Source organism: Simochromis diagramma, unplaced genomic scaffold (assembly GCF_900408965.1).
Source record: "Simochromis diagramma unplaced genomic scaffold, fSimDia1.1 OVJJ01000293.1, whole genome shotgun sequence".
NCBI classification, from domain to species: domain Eukaryota; kingdom Metazoa; phylum Chordata; class Actinopteri; order Cichliformes; family Cichlidae; genus Simochromis; species Simochromis diagramma.
The window spans coordinates 25,158,465-25,172,763 of NW_024386801.1; the positions used below are offsets into that span (position 1 = coordinate 25,158,465).

A 14,299-nucleotide genomic window follows, 5' to 3' on the forward strand; every position below is an offset into this window, starting at 1 on the left:
TGAAGCACACAAGCTCTTTAGAGTTGTATGTGATGTAATATTACTGAGTGGAGGTTTTCATTATAACTGTATAAATAATAATAAATCAAAGGCTGTGAATAAAGACGACAGACATGCCTGATTTAAAGAAAATCTTTATTAAAAACAATCCATATGGAGCTGTTGACAGACTGCAATCAGAGCAATCCGCTAGTTAAAATACACCAGAAACACCATAGTCCAGTTACAGTCTGGTTCTGACCCACTGGGTTCCATAACGGTGTGAGCAGGTTCAGCTTTAGGTCTTCTTGCAGATCATTTGACCAGAGTGAGGCAAGATGCAGTATCAGTGTTCACACTGTCTGGTAAAAACAGTTTAAACTCCTCCAGGATTTAGTTAAAAACAATTCTGCACCATCATCTCCGCCTCTAATTGCCACTGCCATCCCTGTGGCGCTCTGCTCTCTGAACGTCACCATAGTTGAGGATGCGCCTGCCGGCGTGCATGATGAACAGCTGCTTTGTGAAGTACACCTTCAGCACACCTTTGAGCAGCACGTAAGCACTGCCACCCTGTGGAGCACACACCAGTAAACCAGTCAGTACCACCGGCTTCTTAGCCAACCAATAATCTCAAAGCGTGTTACAGAGCACATCATTCTCCAGAGGTCAGAGTACATTCACCAGCAAAACGCGCTGCAGGTGAGAGGTCACAGACGGGAACAGTAGCCGCCCAGTTAGAACAGCAATGGAGGGAAACATGAGTGCGCCACAAAGCATCCTGGAGGTCAGGAACTGACGCTTCCCTCTGGGCTCATCCACGGGAATGGGGGGCAGGTACTGCTGATTATCTGTGGGGGAGGGGCAGACTCTCCTTTAAACAACAAGCTCTGACAGAGCAATGCCTCATGATAGTGAGCAGAGTCAAACAGTAACACTGACGTTGCAGCGACAGATGTCTAAACTAGGACAGGAACATCAGCACAGCACCCCCCTCTGACTGCCTGCAGTACTGCACCTGCCATTTACAGCAAACCTTGACGGACTTTACAAGGTCATTTGTCCTGTGGCAGCAAATATGGCACAACTTAGAATTCTGTTTTATTTATAAGCAGTGAATAACGAGGAAATTTTATACCATAAAGAATATAAATTCATGAGTTAATCAGCACACCTGAAAGAATATAAAAGGTCTTAAAACATTTAACTTTAAGTGAAACTGCTCATGCATCTGCACTGCGACATATTCCGGGTGTGAATGTACCTGACGGCAGCTTTGGTTCGTAGCAGCATTTCTGCCACAGCTTCAAGACGCAGTCATTCCAGCGGACGGTCTTCCCAAGAATGAGCAGTACAGGGATGGCGGGCAGGCCGGAGAGCAGGAGCACAGGCCTTGCTCCCCGTATAGCCATCATACCATTTGCCCGTCCCATAACCTGCAGAACACGAGGTGTTGAGGACTCTGCCAATGTGATGCCCTTACAAGACGTTCCCTCTGTGTACCTGCACGACTGTCACAGCGCCGTAGCTCAGAGCTGTCCAGTACGCCGTCCCAACCAGCAACCCAAGGGTCCCATATGGACCGATGGCTGTCAACGTTCTGTCCACCACTCGCAGAAAGTCCATCAGTGGGCCTGAGGAGACACAACCCAGGATCAACGTTAACCCACTACGCATTCTCCACTGACAGGACACACCACCCTTCCTACACCTGTTAAACACCGTGTTCAGTTTCTCCCTTTGCCTGAAGGGGTAGTAGAGAGCGCCACCACACCTCTGAGGACCTATGATATGACCCTGAATAAGTTGACACTCACCCATCTGTGGGAAGATGACAGAGTATGCCACCTCACACAGCTGACATCTGATTGGCTGCTGGCTCACTCTCAGTCTAGTGTCCAGCCAGTACTGCAAGCAGGTCAGGTGCACCCACTTAGTGCTTCCTCTGCACCTGCAGGGACTCAGCCACTCAGCACCGGGGTCATCCTGCTCCGTGGCAAAACACACCCAGCAGTGCCTGAAATGAGACATGAATGAACCTCAGCTTCAAGTTCGCTCATGAAACAGTTAAAAGGTGTTAAAACACACAAGGCCGCACTGCAGCTGCACGACTTGTACACAAGACGGCAGTATAGCCCCTAAATTACCCAGTCACCACACACATGAAAGAGTTCAGCCTGAAAATGAGCCGAGCAGCAGCACAAAAATAAAATTAGAAAAAGTTAAAATTTTACAAAAATGTCTTCATAACAATTCTCAAGGAAAACAAAATTTATTAAAATTTAGAATTACAATCAGCATCTTAATAATTGCAACAACTGAAAGATAAAGTTACTGGAACATCTGTATACACATAAGTGAAAGAGCTCATTTTTAACTTCTTTCAGCTTTGTGGAATTAAAGGTCATTCTGAGGATAAATCTTACTTCTCAGATGGCTGCAGAGCCATGATGTTACCAGGCATAGTCTGAACCACAGCAGGCTGCTCCACTCAGTCTGGAGAGTTAAAGGTGGCATCGTTAAACAGATAAGGGAAATTATAAAAAAATAAAAAATAAAAATTTAAAAAAGTTTGAAGCTGCGATTGTCAAAAGATTTAAACTTCGGCATCATTTTAATGACGCAGGAGAGAAACAGACAATGCTACAGAAATACTCAAGAAAACTGCTAACATGCATTTAACCTACATCTTAATTGTAATCGGTTGGAGTAAACTTCTTTAAACTGTAAAGGGGGGAGGCATAACACAGACCTTTAACACTTCCAAAGAAACCATCAGAGAAGCACCACAGAGTGAAAACAAGCTCTAATCAAAAACTGATGATCAGGCAAACTCCAAAAACACGGCAGTGTCAGGGCGTGACACGTTTGCAAATAATCAGAGTTCAAAACCCACACCTGCGTCTAAAACACGCACACACACACACACACACACACACACACGCCAGCGTGAGGTGGTAGCCAGTACATTAGAAAATTAAATACAATGAACCCAAAAAGAGTACCGACACAGAGAATGCGTTTCGTTTATTTGGACACGGAGAAAGTACGTTCAAATTAAATGTCTGATGTTTAAAAAAGTGACAGCGGGTGAGATAAAAGCGCAAAGCCCCTTAGCCTCGGACTGCGGCTAAGCTAATGGCAGGATGTGGGTCAACGAGTGCCCAGATTTCTGACAGGGATCCGAACCACCAACCGTGAGGTCCGTCAGAACCTCACACCTGTGCTCAATCACATCTCCACTGTCTGTGAGCACTCATCCAGCCAGCAGCATCACGCCTCCTCCTCCCCACTCTCCAAAACTCGTTTGAAAGCCGTTTACAGAATTCAACCTTCACTTTGTAAAAAGAGCTCTGGCGGGAAGTTACGACTATATCACACAGGAAGCAGCCTTCACACTTTTGTTTCATTAAACCTGTACTCTCTAGGAACATAAACACACTTAAGAGTTTTTATAATTTAGCTACTAACCTACATATCGCGCTGGCACAAGACAGCACTTCTACAAAGCTTACCTGTTAAAACAGCTCGTGCCACTGCCGTAAACCCTCCACTCACCTGAGAAATGCGTACCGCTCCCACCTGCTCGAGCCCAGTGTCAGCTGTGTTTTTATCACTCCCCAGGCCCCGTGGACCCGCCCACTTTGGCTTTTTTCTAGCTATCTGATTGGCTGGATCCCGTGACGCTGGTAATGCCTTGAGGGTACCCGGAAAACGTAATTAAAGCTGCATTTGTCGACTTTTAGTGCAACTACTGGACTTTTTTTTTTTATTAAGAGCAACATGAGGTGTTTATCTTTTATGTTGTCACTTTCGGTGAATATATTGTCATCCTTTTTACCGACTAATAAAATGTAAATCTTTGTAAATGTAGATTAAATAAAATAATTTTTAGCTGATATTATCGTTAGAAAACACTGCTAAAAAACCTCTGTGTAGTAAAGCGCTTTAATTAATCTGATAGTTAACCGTGATCTGCCAGCAGACCAGCAGAAACGCTGCCACTCGTTGACAGCGTATAGACATGCTGATTGGCTCTCCGTGATGCCAGTCAGGATCTCTGGAGCTTGATTGGCTGTCTGCACCGTGAGCCCGCCTCGGTGCTGTGGTTGTTGTGGTTGGGGCGGCAGCAGCGGCAGAGGAGCTTCGACAGGCGTAGAGCGGAGCTGCTAACCGGCGCTGATTTTTACATGATTAAAACACTAAACGGGCACAAAGACTCACGCGGATCGATAGAAACACACCTGAAGCGCACGTGCGGTCATGGAGTCCTATGACATTTTAGCTAACCAACCGGTGGTGATTGATAATGTAAGTATGATGATGTCATTCATCCACACCCAGCCCGAGGCCGCGGGCTAACCGTTAGCCTGCCGCTATTGTGTCGGAGCTAATAGGTCGGTGCTCACCTTTCCTGGAGGTGCAGCGGGGTTCCTCTTTCCTCTATGTTCCCTCTATGATGCTGCCAGCTCGCCTCCTCTGGCCGGCTCACTTCTGCAGCTGTTAGCCGCTAGCCGGATCCGCTGCTAGCTCCGGGCAGCAGCAGGTTAGTGGAGCCGGATCCGGGGCGTGTTAGCTGTCCGTGGTGCTGTAGCGGCATCAGATCACTCCTCCACCCGGCTCTGCTGCTAAATAACCAGCAGACAGGTTGCGGGAGTCACCCCGAAGCCCCACATGCAGTACAGCAGACGGCTGCTAGCATGTTAGCATGGCCGTGACACCGTCAATAACCGAGAGGAGCTTCATCATCACATAGAGCTAACCTTAATTCCGTCAATGAAAGTTAAAACCTGACTATATATTTTTTAATTTCTCAGTGACGTGCCCTGTGACGTGCAGCTCTCAGCTGGAGCTGTGTCTGATTTAAACGTAATGAATCCAGTGTATGTTCCACTCATGCCTCTTCACCCGCTCAGGCCATCAGTCTGAGCAAAGATGTTTCAGCTCCTGTCTCTTTAAGCCTATTGTTTTCTCATTGGATGATCTCAAGAAGCCAGCTGAGGCGCTCTGAGCGTTGTCTACAAAGACTGCCTGATCTGTGAGCAGGAGTCTCAGTTTAGTGTGTTTCAGGTTCAGAGACTGAAGGTTTCTCATCTTGGGCTGATTCTGTAAATTTAGGGAGGACCCCCTCCTCGGGCCATGAAAGGAGGAGCCTCACAGACCTGCAGGTTGTACAAAGAGAGCAAGTTTACAGTCACTTACTCAGACTCACTCGAAATTGGCATATTTTGTCTACAAGAAGCGGAAAGGTGGCAACCAGGAAGGCAATGCTTTGGCAGCTGTTGTATTTCAAACCAAAACCAAAGGTGGGGTGCCTAAACTCCACTGGGTGTGAGTTTAATGGTGGGACGAGCTCCACCCCAAGGCTTCCACCTGCAGGGATTATTTGCGATCTAAAAGTTAAAATAAGGTTTCATGTGCATGTGTGGGTGTGAGAGTGCGCTGATGAAGAGTTCAGAAACACAAATCAATAGGTCAAAGATCAAGCCTCAAACAGTAATCACAGTGAAGCTGATAGTTGGTGCGTTTAATGAACAGTTTTCAGTTCAGTTTATTTCAGCGTTGGTACGTTTCACAGATTTTACTTGGTTGTCTTTACTCAGGTTTTACTTCACTGAGAAGGTTTTGGTATCGAGCTTTAGACCGCTGAGCTTCTCTGAGCTCTTTGTGAGACATGGTTTCAGATCTTTGGGATAATTAAGCTGCCGTCGTCGGGGTTTGGCGTCTGGCACTCCTTCCTGTTCGCTCACTCACAGCAGGAACTGAAGCTTTGTGCAGCAGAAACAACTTTTTTTTTACTAGGAGGACAAAGTGTCTGTTGAAGCAGAGGAGCTGGGACTGCTGCCAGCCTCGGGCGGCATCTCATGACCTCTCAGCTTCTTTAACCCTGTGATGCTCAAACGTCATCTTTCTTTTCCTTGCAGGGGTCGGGGGTCATCAAGGCCGGCTTTGCGGGAGACCAGATCCCCAAATACTGCTTCCCCAACTAGTAAGTTAACGGAGACTCCATGATCTCTGTTGCTGTTTAACCAAGCCTGCAGCTCACTCTCTCAGTGCTCTGTGTGTTTCATGTGCAGCGTCGGGCGTCCGAAGCATGTGCGCGTGATGGCGGGAGCCCTGGAGGGAGACCTCTTCATCGGGCCCAAGGCCGAGGTACCGCTGCTCCTCCTCACTGCCGATTAAACTACATCCCTGCTGACACTCACTGCCCTCTTATGATGCTGTTATTATTATTATTATTATTATTATTATTATTATTATTATCATCATCATCTTTATCATTTTTATTATCATTATTGTTGATGTTGTTGTTATTGTGTGGAGCTTCGATGGGCCACACCTTAGTCACAAACCCTCCTTTAAAGTCGACTCTTTATTGTTCCTGCTGAGGTCGGTGCAGAGGCAATCAAACCTGAGCTTGCAGACCTTGGTGAGGCAGTGTCATCTTTACCGAAAGGCGTTTAATGTGTGAGAGCACGTAAATGTCATGTATTTAGTAACCTTATGATGGCGATTGAAGGTGATGAAGGATGTGATGTGTGGCCATGCTTGAGCTGCTCATCTCTAGCAGCTTCAGGAGGTCCAGCAGCTCTGCTCTCACTAGAGGAGGAACAGGAAGTTATTGCCCTGCAGGATCAATAAAGTTTCTTGTTTTGAATACAGGGTTTTTTTTTGGTTGTGTGGTTTTGTTTTGTTTTTTTTTCCAGATAATTGTCACATGACCTTCTCACAGCATCTGCAGCTCTCTTTTTTTCCATCAGATCAAAGCATGTGACTGTATCACATTTTCAGGGAATAATAAACTCTCCCCCTCCTCCTCCCGTCAGGAGCACAGGGGCCTGCTGTCGGTGCGGTACCCGATGGAGCACGGCATTGTGACCGACTGGAATGACATGGAGCGGATCTGGCAGTACGTTTACTCCAAGGAGCAGCTGCAGACATTCTCCGAGGAGGTGAGCTCCTCTCCGGCTCTCTCACTTCCACACACGAGCTTGTCGCGACACCGCTAACACTGTGGTTTTTTTTGTTTTTTTTTGTTTTTTTTAACCTTTCCCAGCATCCTGTGCTGCTCACAGAGGCTCCTCTGAACCCGAGCAAGAACAGGGAGAAGGCGGCTGAAGTGTTCTTCGAGACTTTCAACGTGCCGGCACTCTTCATCTCCATGCAGGCCGTGCTCAGTCTGTAAGAACTCACTTCCTGTTTGTGTCCTCCTGTTGCTGACTCAGCATTGAGCTGAGGGCTGCGTGAACCTCAGCCTCATGTTTGCTCAAGAAACAGTTAAAGGTGTTAAACACACACGAGGGCTCACTGAAGACTTGCTGCAGTTGCATGGCTCACACACAAGGTGGCAGTATAGGCCCTAAATTACCCTGAGTCACTGCAATCTCTCTCTCTCTCTCTCTCTCACACACTCACACACACACACACACACACACACACACACACACACACACACACACACACACACACAGGGTTCTGTGCTGATTGTAGGTGTGTTCCTAATTTAAAGGGGAGGACCCTGACCGCCATCTGTGACGGCTCACTGAGTCTTTGTGTGCTTTGAACCAATCAGATGTGACTTTGGGTCACATTATGATCTGAGCCCCTCTGTGATGGAAGGCCTTCACACACTGGGCAAGTAAAATCAGCATGAGTGTTTCTGTTCTTAAAGCAGCTGTCGAACTTCACAGAATGAATGTGTGACACTCAGAAGCTTGGAACATGCTCGATGTTTCAGAGTTTTGACCAAACGGATCACTGCATTTGGCAACAAGTACGCTTGTAGCTCAAAGTGTACACTGGTACTGAATCTATGCTACATCAAAACCGTGAATAATCCATTTTGACGTCACAACTAGCTGCTGCTGCCTCCTCAGGTGTTGTCTCAACTCTGCCAAGGAGCTCAAACTGCCCACTGACATGAAACATAGCCAAAGCTTCGACCCTGGATCACGACAGGAAATCCTCCTGCTGTTGCCTGCATATAAACCAGAATCTGTTTCTTCCCTTTCTTGTTCAGAAATGCCAGTACCAGCTCATCATTGCTTCATGTCCACTCGGGTTTTTTTTTTTTTTGTTTGTTTTTTTTGTTTGATTTTTTTCACGGTGCGCATTGTGAGATCAAATTTTCGTCAAAAATGTTCAGATCTGAAAAACGTGCCAACCCTGGAACAGAGTCTGTGCAGGACGCAGACGGTCGATTATTAAACACGTGAAGCCTGAGTTTAACATGTTGCTGGGCTGAGAAACGTCCTGATGTTAACATGACTGGATCTGATGGGGTTTTGATGGTTCTCCTGTTGTGTCTGTGTGTTGATGACATTTTAATTGTCTCTCTAAGTTAGAGAAAAGTGCATGTGATGCATGTTGCGTCGTCTTCGCGTCTGTTCACCAGACAGAATCAGAGCAGGCTAGAAGACGTTTGCTGAGTCTCTATCATAACCGTGATGGCCTCTGTTTTCCTACAGGTACGCCACAGGCCGCACCACCGGCGTAGTGCTGGACTCGGGCGACGGCGTGACCCACGTGGTGCCCATATACGAAGGCTTTGCCATCCCACACTCTATCATGCGTGTGGACATCGCTGGGAGAGATGTGTCGCGGTACCTGCGACTGCTGCTGCGTAAGGAAGGATACAACTTCAACACGTCGGCCGAGTTTGAGGTCGTTCGCACCATTAAAGAGGTGAGGCGGTGGCGGCGCTGAAATGTGAGTCAGGTGTTATGAGAGTTTCTAATGTTCTCATGTCCCTGCAGAGAGCCTGCTACCTCTCCCTGAACCCTCAGAAGGACGAGACCTTAGAGACCGAGAAGGCTCAGTACGTCCTCCCTGACGGAAGCACTTTAAACGTAAGTCCTGTTCCTACTGATTGGTCGTTCCCGTGTAGCGTTCCTCCCCATTCCCCTGACATGTGACCTCGCCATTTTCAGATCGGCCCCGCCAGGTTCCGCGCCCCGGAGCTGCTGTTCAGACCCGACCTGATCGGAGACGAGAGCTCAGGCATCCACGAAGTCCTGGCCTACGCCATCCAGAAGTCCGACATGGACCTGCGGCGCACGCTCTTCTCCACCATCGTACTGTGTGGCGGTTCCACGCTCATCAAAGGTCGGTGCACGCACTGCAGTCTGTAAAACTTCCTGTTCGCAGCGGCGAGTAACACGGTACTGTCCTCACTCAGGCTTCGGCGAACGGTTACTGACTGAAGTGAAGAAGCTCGCACCCAAAGACGTAAAGATCAAGGTAAGCTCTGACTGGGACACACCCACTGTAACCTCTGACCTCCTTCTCCTGCTCACTGAAGTACTCGCAGCACAGAGGCATCCCGAGCCTGTTTCTCATGAAAATGCTCGGGAGGAGGAGGAGAGCAGAGATGAATACATTTAAAAGAAATATATTTATGTATTCACAAAGAAAACAAAACGCTTTGTAAACCGTGAAGAAGTCTTGGAGAGGAGGACTCGGTGAGGCGATGTCATTTAGGAGGTGTGAGTGAGGATGTCTCAGCAGGAGGTGTCAGTGACCTGTGGTTTCTCTTTGGCAGATCTCGGCCCCCCAGGAGAGGCTGTACTCCACGTGGATTGGGTAAGTCTTTGATTCACTCGTGTGTCACTGTGTGTCTTTGTGGCTATCCCCTCTGATTGGTCCTTTCTCTGACCTCACTTCTTGATGCAGTGGCTCCATCTTAGCGTCGTTGGACACCTTTAAGAAGATGTGGGTGTCGAAGCGGGAATATGAAGAAGACAGAGCACGTGCCATCCACAGGAAGACCTTCTAGGCCAATAGCCCCTCAGAACTGTCCTCATTGCTCCCCCCCCACCATCAAACGCTAGAGGCTCCCTGACATCAGTGGGTCCCTCCTCCCCCTCCTCCTACCTACATCCACCTGCTTCTAACCCACCGTTGACCTCCTGCTCCTCAACCTGCACACACACACCTTTATGTGTGCTCGTCTCCATATTTACCTCCTCTGACCCCCTCCCCTCCATGTTCTTCCTGCTGTCAGGTGGCGGTGACAGCACGCTCTGAACGTGACACCCACACACGCACCCACACACACATGCACACACACTCGCACACAAACACACACTTGCATGTGCACACACAGACGTGTGCGCACACACACAGGGCTGTGGGGCGTGCTGGAGGTTGCGGGTGGAGCTGTGGATGCTCTGAGCTCCACACTGAAGCCTGTGAGGCATGATGACATCATAAACCTGAATGTTTTGTTTGCTGATGTTCAGATTTGATTTCATGTCTGTTTGTAGCTTCTCTGACATGAAGCTCTGTGCTATTAAACTGTATTATAGATCTGATCTGCACATGTATTCTGTCAGCACGGTTCATTTATCGTCGCCGCTCATGATCTTCTTTACCAATGAAATGTTTTTTAGGTGAACATGGCATCACGAGTTTGTGTGGAGGAAAATGTTCAGCAATGTCTTTATGTCGGCTTTTTGTCCGAGCTGACAGATTAAAACAAAATTTGGGAAAAGCTTCACTCAGTTTTCTTTTTCTTTGCTTTAGAATTTATTTTATCATGAAATATTTCATTACAAAGTCGTCATCATGGTAATTTATTATAAATTAATTTTTCATGAAATATTTCATCATAAAATTATCGTAAATTAATTTACCTACAAGTAATCTATTAATTCATCAAATTCATTATCATAGTCATTTGTCTATGTAATCTATGATAACACAATCACAAAGGGTTTAATCATAAATTAAATCAAAAAATAAAGTCATTATAGTAATTATGTATGATAAAGTAAGCCACGATCAGGTCTTCATTAAGTGATTTATTACAAAGTAATTCATCATGAATAATTATTAATAATAATAAATAAATGTAAAAGATTTTAAATCAAAGTAGTTCATCATAAAGTATGTTGATCGGTTTTTATTACCGCTAATCATTTTAAAGCTCAGTTTTTAAAACCTTACGATGCAACTACAGCTCAGTCCATGCAGCAGTATATTAACCCTTTAAGACCTACCATAGAACCAAGTCCGCCAGAGCTTATATTATATTTTTACATGTTGTAGTGCAATTTTGGGAGTATTTCAAGTTGCTATATATCAATACAACCATAATAGCCCAATTTTTAATCATATGTATGCATTAAGTGCATAGTAATTAAATAAATTGCAAAAAAGTGCAATAAACTACAAAAAGTTTGAAAATCATTTTTGTTTTTTTAACATATATTTCTAGTTCAAGGAATTTAAGAGGCTTATCCCTCAAAACTGTAAATAAAAAAACGTTGCATAAAATAGTTTCCCACCACAGGAAATTTATTTTGAGTGTCTTCATAGTTTCATTTTTGAAATACACCAATTTTTATATACTGCAGGAAAAACGAAAATAAATATTATAATGCAGATTTGCAAAAAAGCAGCATATGCATCAAAATAAACAATTTCCAACAGTGCAATTTGAGTTCTAAGTATCCCAGAAACTATTCAGAAAAGCATAAAGTCAAACATAACTTTTAAAAATACCAGTATAGGCTTATAAGGTAAAAAACTACATTTCCGCGAAAATGACGTCACTTCATTTCAGGGATTTAAAAATAGTTATGCAAAACGGAGCGTCCCCGCTTCGACCGGTTTTAAAGGGTTATCTCAGTTGTTCTCCTGACTGAAGTTTAGTCCGTTTACAGCATCCTGCCATGCGATTGCATTTGTCCCTAACCATCGTGAATCCTCGTGTTAACTTTTATCAAGTGGAAAAAAGCTAGCGTTCATCCTCCGGCTTCACTGTGTTTATGTTATGCTAACATAGGTGTGTCGCTAGCGATCATGTAGCACATCATTATATACCAGCTAGCCCAACTTCAGTAACCCTAAGAACGTCACTGCTGTTTAGTTTCCTGTCTTCATTTATGAAGGAAGTGATAGCAGAACTGTACGTTTTAATTTTTCTGAAATCCCTCAGCCAGAACATGCTATATTATTTAATCTGGAGACTTCCCACGTACCACTAGAGGGAGCCCAAGTACCACCAGTGGTACACGTACCCCAGTTTGCGAACCACTGCTTTTCAGAAAGCTAATTTCCGGTGCTTGTATCTGCAATTTTGTTCTTTCTGTCACTACCCAAAGCTTGTGACTATAGATGAGGGTAGTGACGTAGGCCAACCGGTAAATTGAGAATTTTGCTTTCACGCATGGCTCTCTTCACCACAACGGACTGGTACAACATCCGCAATACTGCAGCCAGAGCACCAATGCATCAATCCCGCCCCCTTCTCCCCTTACTCGTGCACAAGACCCCCGAGATACTGCTCTATTTGGGGCAGAACTCGTCCCTGACCCAGAGAGGGCACCTCAACGCACCCAAGGCGTGCGTTGAGGTGAGCCAGACTATATCTATCCTGTATCTCTCAACTTCAAACACTAACTCAGGCTACCGGAGAGGTGACATTCCATTGGTTGTCTCGGTAACTGGGGATTGGTCCGCAGGGTCTCCACCCGTGGCTGCTGCCCAGCCCACGTTGCACCCAACTCCTACGACGCCTCCTTCAGGTGATGGGCCTACAGGAAGGTGGACCCATGTCCCTTTTTTGAGCTGTGCCCAGCCAGGCTCAATGGATTAAGGCCCAGCCACCAGACTATCGTCCTCGGGCACCTTCCCTGGCCCTGGCTTCAGGGCGGGGTGAATGGTTCCCTTGGTCTTCTGCTCATGGGTTTTTTTGAATTGCTCTTTGTCTGGTCCCTCTCCCAGGACCAATTTGCAATGGGAGACCTTACCAGGGCACAAAAAGCCCCTGACAACATAGCCCCTGGGACTCCAGGGACACACAAACCCATTCACCATGATAAGGTACCGATTGACAAAGGGGTAATTTATCATTTATCAATTCATTTATCATAAAGTAATGCATCACTAAATAATCCATCATAAAGTCATAATTCTTTGTCATAAAGTAGTTCATCTTAAAGTAACTTTGACTGTGCCCGTGCACAGCCAGCTGGTCATGTCATGTTATACAGTGATACAGTCAGTGTTGGGAAGGTTAATTTTAAAATGTATTCCATTACAGAATACAGAATACATGCCCCAAAATGTATTCTGTAACGTATTCCGTTACGTTACTCAATGAGAGTAACGTATTCTGAATACTTTGGATTACTTAATATATTATCATGCTGTTTACAACTACGTGAATGTACTATTGCTGTGATTTATTACTGTTACTGAAGGTCCGCGGCTCCGAACCGTAGTAAAGGGACCTCTGGCTAATACGTCGGGTTCGTGTTGGGCTCGTAGCCGAAAAATAGCTTTACTTTGTTGTGTGGGTCAACTCTGCTTGCGAGAGACAGAGAGAGGCGTTGAAAGGCTGCTCCAACGAAACTTATTGTCTTTGGAGGAAAACACAAACACGGTGTACAGTCGAGTCTTAATAGCTTACTTACAACTGGGCTTGTCAGGCACTCTTCTTGGCTGCAGTGGTTATTATTATATTTACATGCTTCCAGCTCCCGTTTCTGCTTGATGACAGCTCGTACTTTTCCTTTTTCTCCCTCGCTCACAGACACATAACGGGTATGGCAGTCCATTCTCCCTGCAGCATGGACTACACTGCCTATGAGGCTACATTCTTTAGGGCTATGTCTGTAGCATTCTGCCTATTAGTTTAGCACAACAACAACGAAAAGGCGCTCTCTCACCCAGGAAACACGCAGAGAGCGAGCGTCACCCTGTAACCATGGCAACCGTAACGCTGCCGCCTGGAACAACAGAACGTAGCTGTCAAACAAAACCCAAACAGTCCTGACCCGCCACAATATGAAACAGGAAAGTACCGCCGTGTAATCCATTTATTTCAACAAAGTAACTGTATTCTGAATACCACCTTTTTAAACAGTAACTGCAACGGAATACAGTTACTCATATTTTGTATTTTAAATACGTAACGGCGGTACATGTATTCCGTTACTCCCCAACACTGGATACAGTCGACCATCAGAGTGAAGTGAATCATGATGTCAGCAGCTGATGACCTTCTCTGTTTCCCTCAGGGAATGAAAATCAAACATTCAGTTTTTTCTTAAGGTCTGAAAGCATGAAGGGTCATCTCAGGAACTGGTACTTACTTACAATGTTTGAATTTAGCCTCACTCTGTTAAGTTGTAATTCCAAATGTCCATCTTGGAACTTTCTGACCTGTGCATTAAAACTACATTATGCATTGCATATGCATTTAAAATAAAGCCAGAGGAGTACACAAGAGAAGACAGGAATACAGAGAAGTATACAGGTGAACAGAGGAGAACACAAAAGTACACAGGAGAACTGAGGTGAGCACAGGAGT

At 45.7% G+C, this 14,299-nt stretch overlaps 2 protein-coding genes across 4 annotated transcripts; one reads left to right on the plus strand and one right to left on the minus strand.

The window, feature by feature from the left end:
* Positions 1–118: 118 nt before the first annotated feature.
* On the minus strand, positions 119–3,560 carry LOC120730398 (E3 ubiquitin-protein ligase MARCHF5-like). 3 transcript variants are annotated; one of them, XM_040026792.1, is made up of 8 exons: positions 3,495–3,560; positions 2,406–2,475; positions 1,797–1,996; positions 1,483–1,613; positions 1,244–1,415; positions 664–830; positions 388–552; positions 119–355 (listed from the first exon to the last, which is right to left on the minus strand). In XM_040026792.1, exons 2-7 carry the CDS (start codon positions 2,441–2,443, stop codon positions 409–411), a joined length of 852 nt encoding a protein of 283 aa, XP_039882726.1. In that variant the 5' UTR covers positions 2,444–2,475; positions 3,495–3,560; the 3' UTR covers positions 119–355; positions 388–408. The 3 variants fall into 3 exon arrangements, with proteins under 3 accessions (XP_039882726.1, XP_039882725.1, XP_039882724.1); XM_040026791.1 differs by having other exon boundaries at positions 119–552; positions 3,538–3,560; XM_040026790.1 differs by having other exon boundaries at positions 119–552.
* Positions 3,561–4,085: 525 nt separating this feature from the next.
* On the plus strand, positions 4,086–10,477 carry actr1b (actin related protein 1B). The gene is made up of 11 exons (XM_040026789.1): positions 4,086–4,290; positions 5,904–5,968; positions 6,057–6,132; positions 6,807–6,932; positions 7,037–7,161; positions 8,448–8,664; positions 8,736–8,828; positions 8,910–9,084; positions 9,158–9,219; positions 9,521–9,561; positions 9,652–10,477. Exons 1-11 carry the CDS (start codon positions 4,243–4,245, stop codon positions 9,752–9,754), a joined length of 1,131 nt encoding a protein of 376 aa, XP_039882723.1. The 5' UTR covers positions 4,086–4,242; the 3' UTR covers positions 9,755–10,477.
* The last annotated feature ends 3,822 nt before the right edge of the window (positions 10,478–14,299 follow it).

Bases quoted from the DNA above. Each gene is read 5' to 3' on its own strand.
- actr1b (XM_040026789.1), top strand. From the start codon at position 4,243: ATGGAGTCCTATGACATTTTAGCTAACCAACCGGTGGTGATTGATAAT. The intron at 6,133-6,806 runs GTACCGCTGCTC...TCCTCCCGTCAG, and splicing joins TCATCGGGCCCAAGGCCGAG to GAGCACAGGGGCCTGCTGTC. The intron at 9,085-9,157 runs GTCGGTGCACGC...GTCCTCACTCAG, and splicing joins CGGTTCCACGCTCATCAAAG to GCTTCGGCGAACGGTTACTG.
- LOC120730398 (XM_040026791.1), bottom strand. From the start codon at position 2,443: ATGCCTGGTAACATCATGGCTCTGCAGCCATCTGAGAA. The intron at 1,614-1,796 runs GTGAGTGTCAAC...GTGTCTCCTCAG, and splicing joins TGTCATCTTCCCACAGATGG to GCCCACTGATGGACTTTCTG. The intron at 1,416-1,482 runs GTACACAGAGGG...CGTGTTCTGCAG, and splicing joins GCGCTGTGACAGTCGTGCAG to GTTATGGGACGGGCAAATGG.